The sequence below is a fragment of the Argentina anserina genome, chromosome 4 (genome assembly GCF_933775445.1).
Source record: "Argentina anserina chromosome 4, drPotAnse1.1, whole genome shotgun sequence".
In the NCBI taxonomy this organism is placed as follows: Eukaryota; Viridiplantae; Streptophyta; class Magnoliopsida; order Rosales; family Rosaceae; genus Argentina; species Argentina anserina.
The window spans coordinates 14,714,980-14,735,768 of NC_065875.1; the positions used below are offsets into that span (position 1 = coordinate 14,714,980).

General features: G+C 38.6%; 1 protein-coding gene and 1 pseudogene across 1 annotated transcript; both read left to right on the plus strand.

Annotated features, from left to right (window-relative positions):
• The first annotated feature begins 410 nt into the window (after nt 1-410).
• LOC126792239 (endo-1,3;1,4-beta-D-glucanase-like) lies at nt 411-20,677 on the plus strand. Its single transcript, XM_050518702.1, has 9 exons — nt 411-437; nt 522-681; nt 2,200-2,221; nt 2,768-2,900; nt 3,782-3,872; nt 4,061-4,150; nt 4,306-4,397; nt 13,546-13,554; nt 20,502-20,677. Exons 1-9 carry the CDS (start codon nt 411-413, stop codon nt 20,640-20,642), a joined length of 765 nt encoding a protein of 254 aa, XP_050374659.1. The 3' UTR covers nt 20,643-20,677.
• Nucleotides 8,053-8,708, plus strand: LOC126790690 (uncharacterized; annotated as a pseudogene).
• Nucleotides 20,678-20,789: the final 112 nt, after the last annotated feature.

The following is a 20,789-nucleotide window of genomic DNA, read 5'->3' on the forward strand; positions in this document are numbered from 1 at the left end:
TCCTTTATGATATATTAGTGTTGTTTTCGGTTTATTGTAAATTTCGACGGTCAGACGAGGTCCGAATTGGATGAAATTTTAACAGGGTCACTAAATACATATACCAATCCTATCGGCTGGTGTTGATCGATCCCGAGATTTTTCATTGATATACTTGCTTCATAATGCGATAGTTTTATTTTAAGTCTAATAAAATATGTATGTATAATATTTTATTATTTGGTGGGCTTTTACGGGCCGGTCCTTGCTGGCTTTTGGCAGACCGGGCCCACGGGCTGGGCTGGGTTTCACCTCTCTAATCTAAGCTCGGCCCTCTACCTACAGAAGAGGGCTTTCTCGCGCGCCGGGTCGAGTAAAAGCCCATCGGGTTTGCGGGCCTTCGCGGGATTTTCAGATCTGCGGGCTAAATGATGAGGCCTAAACGACTTCTCGTCCTCGTTTGAAGCGCAGATATATATTAGTCCTCTTCTTAAACTTGTGTTCATCGTTTAGTACTTCAGTATTGTTGTTTGTGATGAGAGAAAGACATAAGACATGTCAGGCCTCAATGCTGCTCGAACCCACCGACCCTGAACCCAACCAGTGGATTCGGCCGTGTTGAGAAGTTCGGTGGTCTCAATTCGTACCTCACTGGCTCTCCTAACTCCAAGCTTGCCGTTGTTCTTGTCTGTGACATTTTTGGTACTCACCCACCACTTAAATTTTCAATCTTTTTTCATTTGGTCTAGTTTTTTGCCTTTTTAGTTGACTATGTGATTTGGGTTCTATTCAACTATTCCTTAGAGCATCTCCCACGATAGGGTATAAAAGCCATAATTAGCTTGTAACCTGCACCCCCCATAGGCCATATACGCTGATTCCAACAAATAAAAATGGTCTTCCGTCAAAGGGAGGTAAAATTTGGCTACTCAATTTCTTAGGGTATATAGTTGGCCCCATTGTAATTATGATTTTGATTTTGATTTTGTATTATATTTTAGCATGTGGCAAATAGTTATTTTGTTATATAAATGTATTATTTATAATATCTTTAATTATAAAAATTATTATACAACAATGAGCTCATTGTGACGTTTCATATTAGTCTAATATTTGATATGTTTATAATTTTGTACTTAAATACTTTTTTTTAATGATGTATACTCATGTGTTATTGGTCAAGTAAATAAACTAATTTATTGATAATCTCGCCAAAATCATACTTGAAAATAAATTCCAAACTGAGAAAAAGAGTACTAGGAAATGAAATACAAGAACATAAACAACAACATAAAATTAACATAAACATAAACTAATATTCTAGTATATTAGCATTAGTTCTATCGTAACCATTATTTTTCTTGAATCGGCCACTCTGATTGACCTCATGGACAGATTCACCACTATTTGTTCCAAATTTTGGCGGCAAAGTTTGATTCTTCAAACATGTTTTTCTCAAACAACTCTTTTATCATAATTATATTATTTAAACTAGCTATTATTACTTTTTATTTTCAAAATAAAATTAGCCGTTTTCAGCCATTATAATGTGTGTGTCATATATATATTGTATATGCATACATAGTTAAAACGTTAAACTAGCCGTTGGTACCAAAATTAAAACTTTTAGCCTATAAAATTTGGCTTACGGTGGGAATGCTGATTTTTAGTGATAGGCTAAAATAGTATCTTAAAGGGATTATGCTGTTTTTTGTAGGCTAAAAATTTATGACGATAGCCTACGTGGGAGATGCTCTTACAGTGAATTGATGGCTTTTGTGTGCCTTTGCCTATTTGGTTTGGTGGGTTGCTTATGTCGTTATGTATGAAAAGAATCGATACTAAACAATTACGTTTTTCTTTTGCTTGTTTTCTTTTGGTGTGAAAATCAATTGATATAGCCTTGTAGTGTTTAGGGTTTAGCCTTGTAGTGTTTTGGCCGTGAAATGAGTATTTGCAACTGCTCTGTGACGTAAACTCTAGTCTGCAATATATAGCCCTGTGTCCCCTGTTCTTTCTTCTTTCTTGTTGCATGTTTTCGTGATCCTAGTTTGATTCCACTAGGAAATTTGAAATTAGGAAAGGAGCATGTAGTGGTATGAATTCATAACAATTAATAATTCGATTGTTTGAACTTTCGGTGGGTACTTTGTAATTGTTTTGCTCTTAATCCTCTTATATATACCACTTTTTAATATTGCATGTTCATTTGCCTTGCAGGGTATGAAGCTCCAATCTTGAGGTATTATTTATCCTCTTAACTTCACTCCAGTAGCTTTTAATTTATTTTTGGCCATGGTGTGATAGATAAGTAATCTAATTGTCTTAAGATCAAACAATTTTATGTTGTATATTTCTAATATCAAGTCTGGGCTCAAACACTCACTGCTGAAATTTAATGACTTGATAGATTCTTTGAATAAATTACTCAAAGCTACTATCTTTCAGGAAAAAGAATAGGTTATAAAATAGTTATATATAAGCTGAAACTTAGTTCCGGCCAATAGCTCGGGATTGTCTATTCTCTTTCAGGTTGGTTTGTTTTATGGCTTTTCCTCCTTCCTTGGAAAATCCCCACTATCTTGTGTTTACACGCTCTTTATATTATGATTTATGACAGGGTAGTTCATCCTTTGTTTCCATTCCAACAATTAATATATCTTCTAGAACAGTTGTATTATTTAGCTGAACTACTGTACAGTTTTCAATTGTGCTCACATCATTTTTGTAGGAAAGATGCATGTTGTATCATGTGCCCTTAATTAATCACACCTGTTCTTTTTTGTAGGAAGCTTGCAGATAAAATTGCAGCTGCTGGCTTTTTTGCTGTCGTCCCTGACTTTTTTTATGCAGATCCTTATGTACCTGCAGCTGATGGATCGTTCGACTCTCTACCTGCTTGGCTGAAAGTTCATGGAACGGTATAGTATTTTCTTTTATTATGATATGGAATTATGGATGTATAAGTTTGTTTATTAATTTTTTTTAATGAGATCACAAGTGTTTCTGTGGGCATATTGAATCGACATAATTTTTTTTTATACTTTTCGGGACTCTCATGCTGGGCTGTTGAAGTTGATGTTTGTTTGGTAGCTTGGTAGTCCCATTCATTTGTTTTAAACTTTGTATGTTTAGTGTGGGGGTGAGTATAAGAAACGGAAATCCCGATCCCGTTCCGAAATTTAAAGGAGCGGGACAAGACGGAGGTCTAAAAACGTTCGTCCCGTCCCGATCCCGTCCCGTTTTATAATAGTGGGATGAGACGTGAGACGAATAATTTTTATCCCACTTCGTCCCGTCTCGTCCCACTTTTAATGAAAACTTAAAAATTCTTATATATTTGTATCAAAATGAAATTAATTTATGTTCTTAATAACTCCAAAATTATATCAACTCAAATAATAATGGTAAATTATAATATTTTGAACATAATATGCATTTTTTTGTTAAAATTTCATTATTAAATGTTATTTTGTTAATGCAAAAGTAAAAATATAGGTTTTTATTTAACTTTATAAGAAAGTTGAATTTGTCCCGTCCCGATCCCGTCCCAACCGGGATTAATCCCGAGTGAGATGTTTTCTTAAAAACTTTCATCTCGTCCCGATTTAAAAGAGTGAGACGGGACGTGGGATGAGCCTCGTCTCGTCCTATCCCGTGCCCACCCCTAGTATATTACCTGCTGGGTTGTTTGGGCCGATTGTGAAAATGGTTAAATTTGAGGACACATTGGTATATAGAAGTTGAGGCATTGTTGCAGTTGTCAATTGATTTACTTTAAGCTGGTGTTCTATATTTATAGGAGAAGGGATTCGAAGATGTCAAAGTTGTTATTGAAGCTCTACAAAATAAAGGCGTTTCTGCAGTCGGTGCTGTGGGCTTCTGTTGGGGAGGTGAGTTAATGTTTCCTTCCCTAAAAAACGGGATCGTACAAGGCTCATATTTTGGATGGGATTTTGGAGAGGGGGGGGGGGGGGTGTTCAAATCTAGACAGTATTACTTTCACAATCTCACTACAAAAGTTCGACCAATATGGCAAATATTGTTTCTGTTTCGTTGAATTGTTTTGTCCTGTTTTCAGCTAAGGTTGTAGTTGAACTTTCAAAGGGTGACTCTGTACAAGCTGCTGTTCTGGCTCATCCCTCATTTGTCACTGTGGATGATATCAAGGGTAAGGGCTCTATTCAATAAACATGAAATATCTGCCTAATCAGTAATATTATTCTCTTCATATTGGAAAAGAAGAATGTATGTTCCAATTCCCGAAGTGAAATAATTAAAGATTACTAAATCTCTGTTTCTTGATTTTATTCCTGGAACTTTTAGCTGTCAAGGTTCCAATTTCTATACTTGGAGCTGAGATTGATCGGATGTCCTCGCCTGAAGTCGTGAATCAATTTGAAGAGGCTTTGGCATATGTAGGGTAGAACGAGAATCTAGAAACAAATAAAAATACAGATACGTGTACGAATAAAATGTAATTTATTGAAATATCTGCCTAATCAGTAATATTATTTTCTTCATATTGGAAAAGAAGAATGTATGTTCCAATTCCCGAAGTGAAATAATTAAAGATTACTAAATCTCTGTTTCTTGATTTATTCCTGGAACTTTTAGCTGTCAAGGTTCCAATTTCTATACTTTGAGCTGAGATTGATCGGATGTCCCCGCCTGAAGTCGTGATTCAATTTGAAGAGGCTTTGGCATATGGTAGGGTAGAACGAGAATCTAGAAACAAATAAAAATACAGATACGTGTACGAATAAAATGTAATTTATTGATAATCAAGCGTGAGGTTACAATCTTTGTGAACTCCTCTGATTCTATCTTCGTATATAATTTGACTCAAGGGTGACGTACACTTGATCTTGAGAATTTTGAGTTTTGGATTTGGATTTGATGAAGAACGAGCAATTTGATAGCTTGATGATTCTTCGTGGACTTGAATTTGAATTTAGATTTAATGAAGAACGAACAATTTAGTAGCTTGATGATTCTTCGTGGACTTAAGAGATTTTGAGATTTCTCGAGAGTGATCTCACTCTCTCTTGTGTTGAAGTCGAAATATGGGTCATTCTCTTGAGCTCCAGTACCTCTTCTCTTACTCGAGTGATTTTCTCTCTTTTTCTCAAGTCTCATTATCTTCATGTTAGAAGGGGTATTTATAGTATTAAGGCTTCTATTTTATAAAATATTTTAATGACACTAAAATAATAATATTTATTTAATTCTATAATTAAATCAATATGTATTTTCTGATTAATTTAAAAATTAGTTATTCTCATAACTAAATTAAGTATAAAATAATTGATTTAATTATATCCGTTAAGAAATTTATTAATTTAATCAAATATCCGATTACCATTTCGAATCGTCAATGATATTCAATTTCCGATTTAAGTCGGAATCACGTAGCTTCGATTATGATCATCTATTTATATGCTGACACGAGTTTTATTCAGATTCGTAGTAACTTTGTTGACTTTTGGGCCACGTATGCAATTTTATCGGGTTCTTGGTTGATTTAATCATTTAATGAATATGATTTACTTCATTAAATTTCATGTGTCTACAAATGCCCATACTTCAAGCATGTTGTAGACATGTTGTCGTCACGTGCCGAAAGCGCAGCTTGAAATATGCACTTTGAATTAGAGAATTTGTAGAGCTAGCTTCCGAGGCTCCGCAAATTTTGTAGTAATCTTTCTCTATGATTTCTGAGATTTAGTTCGATACAAAGGAAAATTATTGACATCTCCATCAATTTATTTTATTTGTAAAAAAAAAAATGTTTCCAACCCCTCTACAATTCAATTGGTTTTCTTCTTTTCTTTTCTTTTTTGGTGACTGGGAATCACTAGAAACATTTTTATTGGTCTCTCTAGATTTGTCTGGTTTTGAATGTTTTTCTCGTTTATTTTGTCTTTATTTTTTGTTGTTGTGAATCATATTTTTGTTTTCTTTCTCGTCATTGTCTGCATTACGATCTTGTTTAACTGATGCTTTCTCTTGCAAGCTTTTATAAGAAGGTGACCGTGACAAGATGCTCATGGCAGAGACTCTGGTACCTTTATGTTTTTTTTACCTTCATGGCAGACACCCAAACGGGGCATCTGGTATGGTTCAGTAGGTTGGGTTTCCATTCCAATATTTTAAGTTCACCTCCACTATCTCCTCAATCATAACTCTACTTTTGGTAGCACGTGAAGGCTGATACATGTCAAGATCACTATCATCGATCTCATAGTCATCACAACCATCATCTAATGAATCTTTTTTTTTTTTTTGTATATTTAGTGGGAGCAATCTGCTCTGGTTCAACCCCATTGTGGTCCGACGGTGTAGAGCGTTTGTCCCCGTTACCACTGTAGTGCTACAGTGGTGCGGTGAAGATTCTTTTTTACCGTAAATGGGGGAGGTCGGTTTGCGCGTGCCCGGTTTGAAGTTATTACTATTAAGATGGATCAAAATCAGAAGGGGATCTGCATAATGAGAGGCATGTCATCCACTAGAAATTCTATGATTGATCGTATTCGCCGAGTTCTTCAGGCTCATTAGCTGCTTCATCTCTCAAACTTGTCTTGATTTTTTTGTGGTCTTTCTGAATGAAAGAGTCGCCTTTCTTCTTTCGATATGTTCGACGGAGAAACAATTTGTAGATAATACTAGGAGTTCCCGCTTTCAAGGTCAAATTCTCTCAATTGGATTCCCAGATTTGGACATAGGTATGTATGTCTCTCCATAAATGTATTCTCTATATTGTTCTGATATTGCTTCACCTCGTTTCATTGCAATCATCGTATGCCTTTGTCTCACTAGTGATCTCTTACATTAGTATCAAGTATCTCACTCTTTGTTTCTCAATTTTGTTTCTGTCAATCTCACAATAGGTGTGATTCTCTGGCTTTTTTTAGTTGGAAAAGTAGCGAGGAATGAGTATTAAGTATCAGTTTGATTAAAAGACATGACTTTATCGATAGAAATCAATGGGTTTTTGGGTTGCACACCAAGTGTTCGATGAAATGCCACAGTCAATGCCTCAACACAATTCTAGACCCTCAAGTTTCATTTCGGTATTAAATTGTTCGGCTTTAGATGATATGGTAGTGTCATTTCCTACATGGTTCTTTCAGCGGTTGAAGCTAAGCAAAGAGGTAGTAAAGAGAGTTTTGAGGGGAGGACTGAGATTTTCGTGTTGTGATGATGGGTTTTGTCGTAGGATTTGGATTGGGTGAAGGAGGAGTTTTGTCGTTAGTTTGATTCGCGTTGTTGTTGTTCGTTTTAGTTTTTGGTTTTCCTTTAGCAGTTTGCAAAAGTTTGGAATGGTTTGGGATTTGTGAGTGACTTTGATATTTGAAGTTGTGTTATGTTTCGAAGATATTGTCCTCTTGTTTTTTTATGGGGTTTTGTTTTATTCATTTGAAATTGGTCTTGTGAATGTTTGATGTCTATCAATGTGTTGTGAAATAAAATTTTGATGTTTTCATTTCTTGTTGATTTTCATATATGAGTTTCACATTTGAAATCTTTGACTAGTATATGAGGAAGCATCTGCTTAGTGAACTTTGTTTTATTCTCTCCTTACACTTATTGAGAGTTTAGATTGCCTGTTGAGTTTGATTATATCTTTTAGTTTTGGTGATTCAATTTATAGTTAATGTTACTTTATCTATTTTTTTGGTGAAGGAAGTTTTTTCTTGTTTTATAACTCTATTGTTTTCAGTTTGATTCACAAAATTTTTATTGGGGTTGGTTATGTTTGTTATGCAATAAGACACATAATTCATTTTGTGTTAGGAAGATATATGGGGATTTTGGGAATTTGGGGTGGGGTAATTTTCTGGAATTTCTCAAGTTGGAGTTTTGGTAGATGTTGATTTTGTTTTGGATTTAATTTGATGAAGGTCTGTTGGGTTCTGATTCTTTTTTTATCTGAGATAATAACTGTAACTTAACAATGATTTTATTTGGGTTATTTCCTTCTTTTTTCTGAATGGATTGAAATTATGAAAGAATTAGCTCTGCATTGAAAGCTGAAAGTTTTTTTTCTTTGAATTATAGAGGCAAAGTGAGATGGCAAGTCTAAAGAGCATTTTGAGTGCGGTAGTTAATACTGGGGTAACTGAGGCGGGGCAAGGTTATTCGGGCATATGCTCAACCCCACATATTTGAAGTCTGCGCATAAGATTCTGCGTAAGAAGCTGATTGAGCTTGGACCAGTGGTACTCACATGACATCCATAAAGATGACCCCTAGTCATGGAAGTTGAGGAAAAAGAGTATGCTCTCTTGCTCATTTCATATGCTCTATTATCTATCTATTTGCTTATGTTTCATCCTCGTATAAAATTACAAAGGAACATTGTAAAATTTCATTATTAATGGCAATGCATTGTAGAAGGATGAGAATAATACATCATCACTACATTCGAGTTACAGAATAAGAGGAAGCACAATAATAGTTAGGTTATAGTTTAATGTCTTATCACTTTCATGGGTTTGCTCTATAAAGAAGAGTCAGCCTTTTGATTCTGCAACTAACTTTATATTAAGAAATCGTTTTCCTCTCTTTTTTTCCCCTCTAATTTGAATTGAATTGCTCATTTGCTTATAGTCCTGATTCTCCACTTGCTTCTCCACAGGCACACCAACAAGCAAGAAATATTAAAGCGTCGAGGAAAATGACCACCCAAGAAGGGTCAAGGAAAGCGTTCCAAACGCAAGAGCTAGTATCTTGACATGTTGAAGTTGGTTCTTGAATGGTGTTTGAAATTATAAATGAAAAAGAAAATACCACACTACAATTATTTAGAACACTTCGGCCTAAATCTTTGCCACACAAGGATTGTAGTAGTCAATCAATCATCATACAATACAATATGCACTATCAATTGTAGCCCGATGAAGAATCATTTTTACAGTAAAAGATGGGGGAGGTCGATTTGCTCGTTAAACAGTCAAACCAATCCATGCAAGTTAATGTCATCTCCAAAATTTTAAATGATAAGTTAATTCAATCAAAGTTGATGTAAACGCCTATGCTTAATTTGCTGCATGAATGGGTATATGGTAAACAGAGAACTCAATCCCATAGATAATCAAGCACACATATTCATGGTTTCCCTTTCCCAGCTACAATTGAAAGGTTAATTTGAAGTGCTCTTCCAAAATAAAGATCAAAAATAGGATAAAGTAGAAAACAAGCCCATGATTGAGGGATGAAGTTGAATCTTAACACCAGAAACCAAGTTATTTCAGATCAAATTCGAGAATTGAAGACACCCAAATATAAAAGCAAGCCAAAAACAATGTATTATTACATTAAAATTCTACTAAAATATGATGTTCTTGCAATACATTAAGTACAAGTAGATCCATTAGCTACATCACCAAAAACATACATCAACAATTCCCTACTTATAGACAACAAACAAGTACCAAATTATCTACAGAAATCACAGTAAAATCCAGCAACTCACTAAATCAAAGCCCCAAATTTCAGTTCTCCACAAAGCAAATCATAATAAAGCGTCAATTCTACAGGTCACCAAAAATAATAGAGCATCGAGATAGTAGCGTTATCGCTGACGCAAGAGAAAAGCAAAGACCAAGAATTGACCAAGAATTGACCAAGCACCATCTTTAAGAAGCTGAAACCTCCAGGAAGGTCATTGGAGTCAGAGCTGTAGTCAATGTTCTTGTACTTCTTGGTCGTATTCGGAACAGAATCCCCCATTGGCGTCACTGCCTCGCTTGCATACCAATCAGCTTATAGATGAAGACCTAAGGCAGCCCTTCAATATGGAGGTGCCCCAATAGCCCCTTGAGGTAGAGCTCCGCATAATTCGGGTCTCAGTAACGAAGACCGGAATGTCCTCCTATTCGGTGACGGCCATGGCGGAGATGACGACGTCAATCATCATGTTGAAAAGGTTCCAGTAGCGGACGCGGGTAGCCATGTTGTCGTGGGAGATGAAGGGGTGGTCCTGGAAAAGAGGAAACCCGATCAGAATCTCGCTCCGGAGGCGGTAGACGTTGTAGGGGTAGACGTTGATGAAGAAGGAGGAATTGGTGTCGCGCAAGAACTGAAGGACTGAAGGAGAGGACATACTACTGTCTGGAGCTGCGCGACGGAGGGAGCGAACGACATCTTGATGGCGTTGACGAAGGAGAAGGCGGTGGATCACGACACCGACGAACACATTTTCATTTTTGTCAATGAGCAATCAGTTTCGACTTTTGATTGCCCGTAAACATACCAACTTAGAAAACTTACCTTCCTCTGATAGTTTACCCCTCCATATATTTAACCTTAATTACTGATTCAACGAAACAAAAATTCAACAGTAACTAACGATCTAAACCGTTAATTGGATCTGTCTGAACGAATAAATTGGTGACACCTGTCCTCGACAGGGTTGGACCAGAGTGGTCTGGGACCATTCCAGAACGCTTCCGAAACGTGATAGCAAACACTTGATTCAAAGGTAAACCGTCATACCCAACATAGTCGACAACATTATAAGATTATGTGAAACGATGACACAAACTTTTCCCATCACATCAAAACAAAGACACCAAGCATCTTCCAATGGCTTGATACAAGGGTGAGACACAGCTGGGATGATCAGGCAATTTCCTGTATATCACTTTTGAACCTGAGGCTGCACCGAGGGGGCTTGCTGCTGTGCTTGGCCTTGCACTTTAGGAGGAATTTTTGCAGCCATAGCACGTAATTGGTTTGCAATCTCAGTGAAATTTAGTCTCTCATATGGCTCAGCTGCCCAACATCTCTCTCTGTCTCTTTCATTTTGATGAATGAGTCTCTCTGCAACATGATTCTCGGATATCTCTGGCATTCTAGTTCCATCTGAAATACCAAGTTTATCTTTAACTTTTTATGTGTCTTTCTCCTTATCCTTCTTTTTCTCTCCGTTATTTCTTGGAGGCAAGGGCCTACCTCTTTATATAGTGAGCATGCTACGTCATTGAGTTTCATAGAAACCTTGGGGTATTTGATATGGCTTGAGACACGGAACAAGAATTGTTGTTCTTATCAGGAGAATCCCCACATATGAGTTACAATCAAACTCTATTATTCGATAAACTTGACTGTGCAGTGGTGTGTGCTTACATGCATTCCTTCTTTCTTTCCCTTTACGCATCACATTCACCATGTTGGCTTTCAAGAGTTTCAAGAACGTAAACGACCTAATCGCTTGATTGCTCTCAATTTATAGACTTCACAGCACTCAATAAAAGTGTTTTAGGCTTTTCGCATCACATTTAACATGACGGCTTTCAGACGTTTCAAGGACGGGACGATAACTATCCTCGACGATGTTGAAGATGAGCAACATGATGGCACCACCTTAACTGTATATCCCTATCTTACTGGGCTATTCGCTTTTAAAGCTCCATTCTATGGCAGCTCAACTCCCGTCTCGCAATGGACTTACGTAGTGAATCGCCAAGTAGCCCGCTTCCAACCGCCCAAGTCAGGCAATGAGGAGTTAAGTTCAGATGTTTTGATGCTGAAGTCTGTATATCGTGACAAAGACACTCCTAAAGTGTCATTCAAGTTTCTCAACGACTCTATATCCAACAACTCTGTGTGATTGGGTGCGTTTCGAACTACCGGCGGCATTACCTATACATAGTGTGTAGAAGATGTTTTAAGCTGAAAGAAAGACCACATCAAGAAGACGGGCCTCTATCGAGCAGTGTTTGTGTCATTATTCAGCTATGATCGTGTTGTTCCCGTTGTGCGAACTTTTTGTGAATATTGGTGCCCTGCTACAAATACTATGCACACATCGCAAGGGGAGATGTCTATATCTCTTTTGAACCTTGAGCATATTGGGGTTTGCCTATCCTTGGAAAGTTTTATGACGAAGTCGTTCCACCCATTGATGAGTTTTATGCAAAGAGTAAAGAAATGGAACTTCTCATCCCAAAAAACTGTAGTTATTTGTTTCTTGCTTACCATAGAGTGTGCAAGAGAGAGCGTAGCAACGTGAAGATAACTACATGGATACAATATTGGTATAAAGACCAGATGAGATACAAGAGACCTCCCACCAAGAGTACACGAAACAAGAGGGACGCGTTCGCTAGTACTCACAATCCATCTGGCGCCATTCCAGGGATTCGCCAGCAAACTCCAGAAGACCACTCACCATTCGAAGATCTAGGCGTAGAAGAAGCAAGCATGAAATCTGTTTACCTCTTTGCCTTTTATGCGTGTTGGCTTTGTTTCTTTGTATTCTCGAAGAATAATGCAGGTTTTATTCGTCTGGAAGTTTTTAAGATCGTTCACATAATGTCCCGAGGTCGAAACTACTATCTGGCGGTTCCCGTATTGGCGAATATATATCAGGGTTTGAATGCCATATTTGTCTCTAATGATCTAGGAAGTCGTCCAAATGCGCTTCATTTTCATTACTTGTATGGGTGGTTGGGTGAGTATTTCGACATCCATTTCTTCTCTCGACATCCAGAAAGCTTCAGGCCCTCGATGGTCCATATTTCAGGGGAATTTTCAGCAAAACATTTCGAGGATGGGCAGACTCGTGCCTTGTTTACTGCTTGTGATGATGTGCAGATGGAACGATTTCCAAAGTTCCAAGTGTGTGCAAACTGATCGTTGACACCAACGGAGCCCCTCCCTCGGATTCTGCCTATCTCATTAGTCTTCGCTCCGGATTTGTGTCCTTACGGCAACATAGTTGGGGAGTAGTCGAATCCTATAGCCATCAACGATTCAGCCGACAATTAGGATATGTTCAAGGTGTTCCCGGAGGTTCCCAAGGAGATCGTCGAACTGTAACTTTGGCTCGAACATACTCGTTTTGGGATAGTTTGACGAAGCTTGGCACAAAGGGTGAGGCAATCCTGCCTATGAAAAGCGACATCATGAAGTTTATGGTGGTTCAAAGTTCATCACCATGCGTTGAAGAAGCCTATGAAGATAACCATTGTGAATTTGCCACAACAAGAGCCTGCAAAAGCTAAAGGAGATGACCGTGCGACAACTCTGCTTCAAATTTTGGTTTCCGCTAAAGCTTTGCCCCCGGTTGATAACTATCAGGTTCCACCTCCTCCAGTTTTGGAAGAAATCAGAGATTCATCCGATTTTCGCCCCAAATCGAAGGAGAAGGTTGCTACATCCAGAAGGCATAGCGGAAGCAGCAGTAATACCCATAGTGACGTGCACTTCAAACGTCAAAAGAGGGATGATGCTGATCTTGGCTCTATTTACTACAATCTCAATACCAATTTCGATCTTGACGGCAATTTTCTTGGGGATGTTCCTGGTCCTTCAACACTCGTGCCCGCGCATGTTGAGGTATTCACTTAAATTTTTTTTGTTTTTGTATTTATTATTTTTCTTTTGTACTTGTTCCATTTTGTTATGTTGAATGTATCATATCCAACAGTTCACTAATTGCCGACCTGATCCAATTTTGTTCCTCATAGCTTGAAGATATTGATTATTTCGATGAAATCTGCTCAGGTGACGACATTCAATTTCATTTTGAGGAGTTCGCAGCTAACACTCTCCCAGAAAAAAGAAGTACGTCAATAGGAGAGTGAACCACAATCAGTTGACCATAGAGGTACACGCGAACATATTTATATATTATTTTCCTGTATTTCTTCAATAATTTATGCTCATATATGCAGGTTTGTACATGGCGACGAGAAGTACAAAGCCTTCAGAAAGAACAATATTTCTTGTAGCTTCTGTGTGCGATATTGAGATAGTGGATACAAGTAAATGGATCCGCGATATCCATATGCGAGTAGCTGCGAAAGTTTGTGCAAAGATAGAAGGCTTGATAGCGACGTATTCTCTGAAGATGATTCTTGCCGGGAAGAATGAGCTTGATATGTTGACGAATGAGCTTAGCAAATACGAAGTCGACCCATCAACAATAAAAAATAAATTGGAGCAGTTGATGACAAGCGCTACCCTGTATGACTCGGCAGGACTTGCATGCACTCACAAATGTGTCATGGGCACAAGTGCCCAAAAACTGACCGAGATAGAGTCTGAAATCACGATAGCCCAAGAAATTCGACAAAGATCAACGTCAGTCTATGTTGAGTCCCTTGAGAGCTTGAAGAAAGAATAGCAGAAGCTAGAGCAGGCGTTGGACTCGCTAGATGCAGACATTTTTCTTCACGATGCAAGACTCGTTGATCTAGAACAGAAGAAGTGTCAAATCCGAGAGATTCCAGAACTGACTGCGACAGAAATTGAAGAGACAAAGAAGTGGATAGCTATTTTTGAAGAACATCGTATTAGCTTTAAGGGTTTAACCTGGATGTGATAGCTGGCTTGAATGATCAATACTTGTTTTTTTTTTCAGTCATCTTGTAATAAGTCGATTTTGAAATTCAACTTACTATCAGTGAAATAAGAATTTGCTTTATCATTTGACGGACAAACCCTGATTTTATTTTATTTTATTTTATTTTGATGTGACTGAACTTAAGATTGTTATTCTCAAACTGCCTACGTATCCTTCTAAAGAATGAATCAAGTCATCACGTAGTTCAAAGGTTTCTTTGTTTTTTTTTCTTTTTGGTGCCTTGTGTAGTTTATACTCATGCAAGCGTGGATCATACTTTGACGTTTTCAAGCATTGTACTTCTTCAAGAATTTGTCGTTAATGGGACCGATCCTCAAACCGTCTTCCGCTACAATTTTGTAAGCTCCATTGGTGTATACTTCTCTAACGACGTAAGGACTATCCCACTTTGACTTGAATTTAGGATTGGTCTTGTGCGTCATAATGATGGGTCTTTGAACAACAAAAACTAAATTATCAACTTGAAATGACCATGGTCGAACACCTTTGTTGAAGGCGTGTGACAACTGAGCTTGATAGCATTCCAGGTGTTGTTGTGCATCAAGCCTTTTCTCGTCCAAAGCTTCTAACTCTTAAAGGCGCAACTTGACATTTTCCTCATTTGTGAGACCTTCTTGCAAAGCGATTCTCAATGACAGAATTTCTTTCTCTATTGGTAACACAGCTTCGGCACCATAGACGAGAGAATAAGGTGTAGTATTTGTGGCTATCTGATACGTCGTTCTATAAGCCCAGAGAGCTTTGCCCAATTTCTCATGTCAATCCCTCTACTTCTTGCTGACAGTTTTCTTCAGAATGTTATAAATCGTTTTATTGAATGCTTCTGCTAAACCATTTGCCGGAACGTTGCTCAACTTTTCTATTGCAGTATTCGAGAAATACTTGGCGTTGTCTGTGATGATGCATCGTGGTATACCATAGCGTTGTATAATGTTTCCCGTAATGAAGTCCACAACATTTTGTTTCTTGATTTCTTTGAGCGGTATCTCCTCTGCCCACTTTGAGAAGGAATCCGTGCCTGCCAAAATGTACATATGACCAGCCGATGATTTCAAAGTGATGGTTCCGATTGCATCCACTCCCCAGACATCGAATGGGTGCGAAGCAATTGTCGGATGCAACGGCTCAGGTGGCTGATGAATGAAGTTGGCATGAAACTGACAAGCTTGGCAATTATGCGCATACTCCATACAATCCTTGACCATGGTGGGCCAATAATACCCCAGTCATCTTACTTGAAAATGTAACTTTGGTCCTGACCGATGTGCTCCACACACTCCAGAATGAAACTCTTCCATGGCTTTGATCGCTTCATCTTTTCCCAAGCATCGTAGGAGTACTCCGTCAAATGACCTATGATATAAAGTTTCTTTGTAGTAGAGGAAGCGCGGTGCTCACCGCTTAATGCTCCACTTTTGCTTCGAATCTTCAGGAAGCTTGTTGTGCTCAAGATACTCGATACAAGTATGCCTCCAATCTTCAACATGAATGGTGTAAACTGACACTACATGAGAACTGGCACACTGGAGTGAAGGCTTTGTTGTCACGACCCACCTTTGGCAAATTAGGATGTCCAAAATTTCATCTCCAAACAATGGCAAAGTCGCCGCCAAGTTTGCCAATGCGTCTGCCATTTGATTTTCTTTCCGTGGCACATGTATGAGTGTAACATTATCAAAGCCCTTCAAGAGTTGTGTGGCGAGTTGGAAATAAGGTACTAAATCTTCCTTCTTGACCTCGTAATTAGTGAGCAGTTGATTAATCACCAACTTCGAGTCTCCAAACACTTCGAGACTTTGGATTTCAATTTCTAACGATGTTTGCAATCCCATGATCAACGCTTGGTACTCTGAGACATTGTTGGAGCACAGTTCCCCAAGAGTGAAAGAATAAGGCAATATCTGTTTTTGTGGAGAGACAAATATAACATCAGCCCATGCTCTGTCTGCCCTAGATGAGCCATCGAAAAACATTTTCCAAGTAAGAAGGACCTCTGCAAGTAAGACTTCCTCGTCCGGAACATAGAGAAAGACCAGAAATGCATGACTGGTTTTTCTTTCCGCAGACGATGTTGCCGCTTCAGATGAGACTTTTTGAGACACTTCACGATGAAGCTCAATGTCTTTTGATTTGACATCATTCTCCATAACTTTAGCGGCTTTCCCCATAGAGGGTACTCCGACTGGAAGAACTTCTTTCATTGACTCCTCATCTGTGTAGAATTTAGAATCCACAAAGTATAATTCAACTTATGTGATTGATTTGGTATCTCCTACCATGGTTTTCACACCTCCGCGATAGAACTTGAAGTATTGGTGAAAAGTGGATGGCACGATGCCATTTTCATCTACCCATGGTCGTCCAAACAACAAGTTATACGAGGTATTCGCATCGATGACATTGAACAAGGTGTTTGATTTTAGCTCTCTGATGTCCATGTCTAGTCTGATCATCCATATCGCTCTTTGTCCTCCTTAGTTGAAACCTTAGATCATGAGACGACTCCTTGATAACTCATCAACGTTGATGCCGAGTTGAGACATGGTTGACTTGGGCATTATATTTACTTCTAACCCTCCATCTATGAGCATGCGATTCAACTTCCGCTCTCGCATGTACCCTATCACAAAAACATGCAGATTATGTGGCTTAGAGCTCAATTGAAGGTCATCATCTGTGAAGTGAATGACATCACAATATGCATCACACGCGCCACATTCCTTCATGCTTGTGGAGTGCTTTCCTACGTTAATGAGAAACTCCACAAGTGCGCATCTCGTTGATTTTGGCAATTGCATCCAGTCAGAGAGGCTAAGTTGGAAAGGTAGACTCTCCAATTCTTTTAACACCTCATTTCTCTTTAACACTTCACTTGCACCTATTTCTCTTGCTTCAGACTTTTCGTCTTCTTTGGAGCTGACTTCACAACTTGTGGCCATTGAAGTGACCTTCGGTTGTTTTGAAGGCAAGTGCTCTATTGACAAGTTCCGGCGAAGAGGCTTCCATAAATATGGAACGACTTTTGTCTCAAAATGTCCTCGTCCATTCTCCTCCCGTCGTGGAGGTGATTTCTTATGACTTGGTCGGGAAATTGATGAATTTGACATCATAACTTTGCGAGTTCTTCACCGGGTGACCAATATCCATCCTTCATCATCGACATTAGAGGTAACTTGGAGGATAGGCGTGAAAGCAGGACATTCTTTGATTTCTTTGGTCTTTTTATGTTTGCACGCCTCCTTTGTGAAATGGAACAGTGCTTTCATTGGGTAAAAAGGGAATGGAACTGGCTCGAAAGATCCAAATGTTACGGTAGTGCAATTGACTTCAGCAACGTCGTCAACGTTAAGCTCAATCTTCCCTTACTTGGCGAGATTCATTATCAAATCATTGAGAACAAAACACTTCTCTATAAGGCGACTAACGAGGTGATGATATTTGCAATACTTCGGATCGTTGACATGATGCATTTCTTCTGGACGCTTGCACTCCGGAAGATCTATTATCTTGTTTTCGAGCAGATTCTCTAACATGCCCGCCACATCAGAGTCTGGAAACAGGTACGCCTTTCGCACCATATCCTTCAACGTGCGTTTACTCCTATCGTAGGTTTGAGGAGATTCCACCTTATTGAACTCCTTATCCCGCGTAGAGATCTTAACCGATGAAGTATTGATGACTATTGATTCTTTAGAAGGTTTCTTCACAACCTTGTCAAATCTTCTTCTGAAGACTTTGTCTTTTCGTTGGTCAACCAGGGACTAATTCTTCCCCTATGACTTGCCAAGCTTAGCTCTATGTCGTGGGCTCAAGTAGAAAACTCTTCAAAAGAATGAGGCTTGATTCCTTGCAAGATGTATAGCAAATCAAAGTAAATACCTTGGATGCACATTTCAACGGCTGACACCTCTGATAGTCGGTCCTTGCAATCAAGGCTAAGTAAACGCCATCGATTGATGTAGTCGACCGCGGGTTCATTCTTCCGTTGCTTCGTGCTTGTTAGCTCCATCATGTTCATCGTTTGCCTTGTACTATAGAATCGATTGAGGAACTCGCACTCCATTTGGTCCCAACTATCAACATGCTTCGGGTCTAAGTCTGTCTACCACTCAAAGTCGTTTCCCTTCAACGAGTGAACAAATTGCTTGACAAGGTGATCGTCTTCTATTCCGGCGTTACTGCAAGTCTCCACAAAGTGGGCGACGTGTTACTTTGGGTTTTCTTTACCTTCAAATTATTGGAACTTTGGTGGCTGATACCCCAGCGGCATCCTTAAGCTGTCAATCCTCGTAGTGTAATGTTTGGAGTAAGTGAGGGAGTCACGAGAAATACCTCTATATTAAGTCCGAATTGAGTTGGTGATGATGTCCTGCAATTGCTGGAGTGATAAGGAACCAAGCGAGTCGTCATTCTTCTTAGACGTTTTTCCCTTTTCATTTACTTTGCTCCTGCCAGGCGACCCTTTGGTGGAGTTCTCATCAACGTGATCTTCCAACTTGCTATAAAGTTCAGCGATTTGCACGTCATTTTCTTCAACCGTTCGGGTGAGCTTTTCAACCATCTCCGACAGATTGAAGAGTTGCTCCTCGATTGTGGATGTCCCCGTCACCAAGGCCTGTGCATTGTCACAAGAGGACTCATGCGCCATAAAATGGAAGTTATCGCCATCTTCTTTGGGACTTCCATGGTATGATGCCGTGCTTGATTCATGATCAGAGAAAACGTCTTCCAAGATATGGCCATCACCATGAACGGATAGAGGAGATTGCTCCTTTGGCTCATTTTCTTTTGACACTTGCTTCTTCCCACTATGAGAGGCATGTTCTATTGCTCCCAAGCTCTCCAAGGTGATGACTGGTTGACGAGGCTTGCTAGTAAGTGCCATAAATGTCGTGGGTTGAGCTCTAGCCACGCTCCGGGTGACAGGGGTAATCGGTTCACTCTTTGAATTGGAGAATGTTTGTTTGGATTTCTTGACCGGTTCGGCCTCTCTACTTAACCTCGCAGTTGTGGATTTGGATTTCGTTGATGGAACAGCTTGGTTGTTCATGGAAGCCATCGAACAACGAATTTGAAGATTTCTTCGGACAATGAGATGAGAGGCCAAAAAAGGTCACACCGGGTGTGCCAATTTATAGAACGAGAATCTGGAAACAAATAAAAATGTAGACACGTGTACAAATAAAATGTAATTTATTGATAATTAAGCGTGAGGTTACAATTTTTGTGAACTCCTCTGATTCTATCTCCGTATGTAATTTGGCTCAAGGGTGACGTGCACTTGATCTTGAGAATTTTGAGTTTGGATTTAGATTTGATGAAGAACGAGCAATTTAATAGCTTGATGATTCTTCGTGGACTTGAATTTGGATTTGGATTTAATGAAGAACGAGCGATTTGGTAGCTTGATGATTCTTCGTGGACTTGGGAGACTTCGGGATTTCTCGAGAGTGATCTCGTTCTCTCTTGTGTTGAAGTTGAAGTAGGGGTCATTCTCTTGAGCTCTAGTAGCTCTTCTCTTGCTCGAGTGATTTTATCTCTTTTTCTCAAGTCACTTTCTCTTCATGTTAGAATGGGTATTTATAGTGTCAAGGCTTATATTTTATAGGATATTTTAATGACACTAAAATAATAATATTTCTTTAATTGTATAATTAAATCAATATGTATTTTCTGATTAATTTAAAAATTAGTTATTCTCATAACTAAATTAAGCAGAAAATAATTGATTTAATTATAACCATTAAAGAATTTATTAATTTAATCAAATGTCCGATTACCATTTAGAATCGTCAATGACATTCAATTTCCGATTTAAGTCGGAATCACGTAGCTTCGATTACGATCATCCATTTATGTGCTGACACGAGTTTTATTCGGATCCGTACTAACTTTGTTGATTTTTGGGCCACTTGTACAATTTTATCGGGTTCTTGATCGATTTAATCATTTAATAAATATGATTTACTTCATTAAATTTCATATATCTACAAGTAGTTATCTCAATTATAACACCAATACCCGATAGGAAATAGGCTTTGGCATATGGTAGTTATCTCAATTCTTGAGATTGATATGACTGTTGGTGTATGGTGTATGGTGTGTATGGTGTATGGTGTATGGTGTATGGTGTATGGAATCACAGATCAAAAGTCATGTGAAGATATTCCCAAAAGTGTCGCATGGATGGACTGTGAGGTATGATGCTTCAAACGAAGAAGCTGTGAAGCCCGCTGAGGAGGCTCATAAAGACATGTTGGAGTGGTTTGCGAACTATGTCAAGTGAATGGTATCATCATTGTAATGTTAAAATATAATGTCAGATGATAACAGTGTGGATCTTATGGTTAAATAAGGGCTACACTAATTTATCTAGCAATGTTTGTTCGTAAATTTGTTCCTTCAGTTTAATGCGATGTTTGAATTGAGTATC

Excerpts from the sequence above, each read along its gene's own strand:
- LOC126792239 (XM_050518702.1), top strand. The coding sequence starts at position 411 with ATGAGGCCTAAACGACTTCTCGTCCTC. Across the intron at positions 3,873-4,060 it reads TGTGGGCTTCTGTTGGGGAG|CTAAGGTTGTAGTTGAACTT; the intron begins GTGAGTTAATGT and ends TCCTGTTTTCAG. Across the intron at positions 4,151-4,305 it reads CACTGTGGATGATATCAAGG|CTGTCAAGGTTCCAATTTCT; the intron begins GTAAGGGCTCTA and ends TGGAACTTTTAG.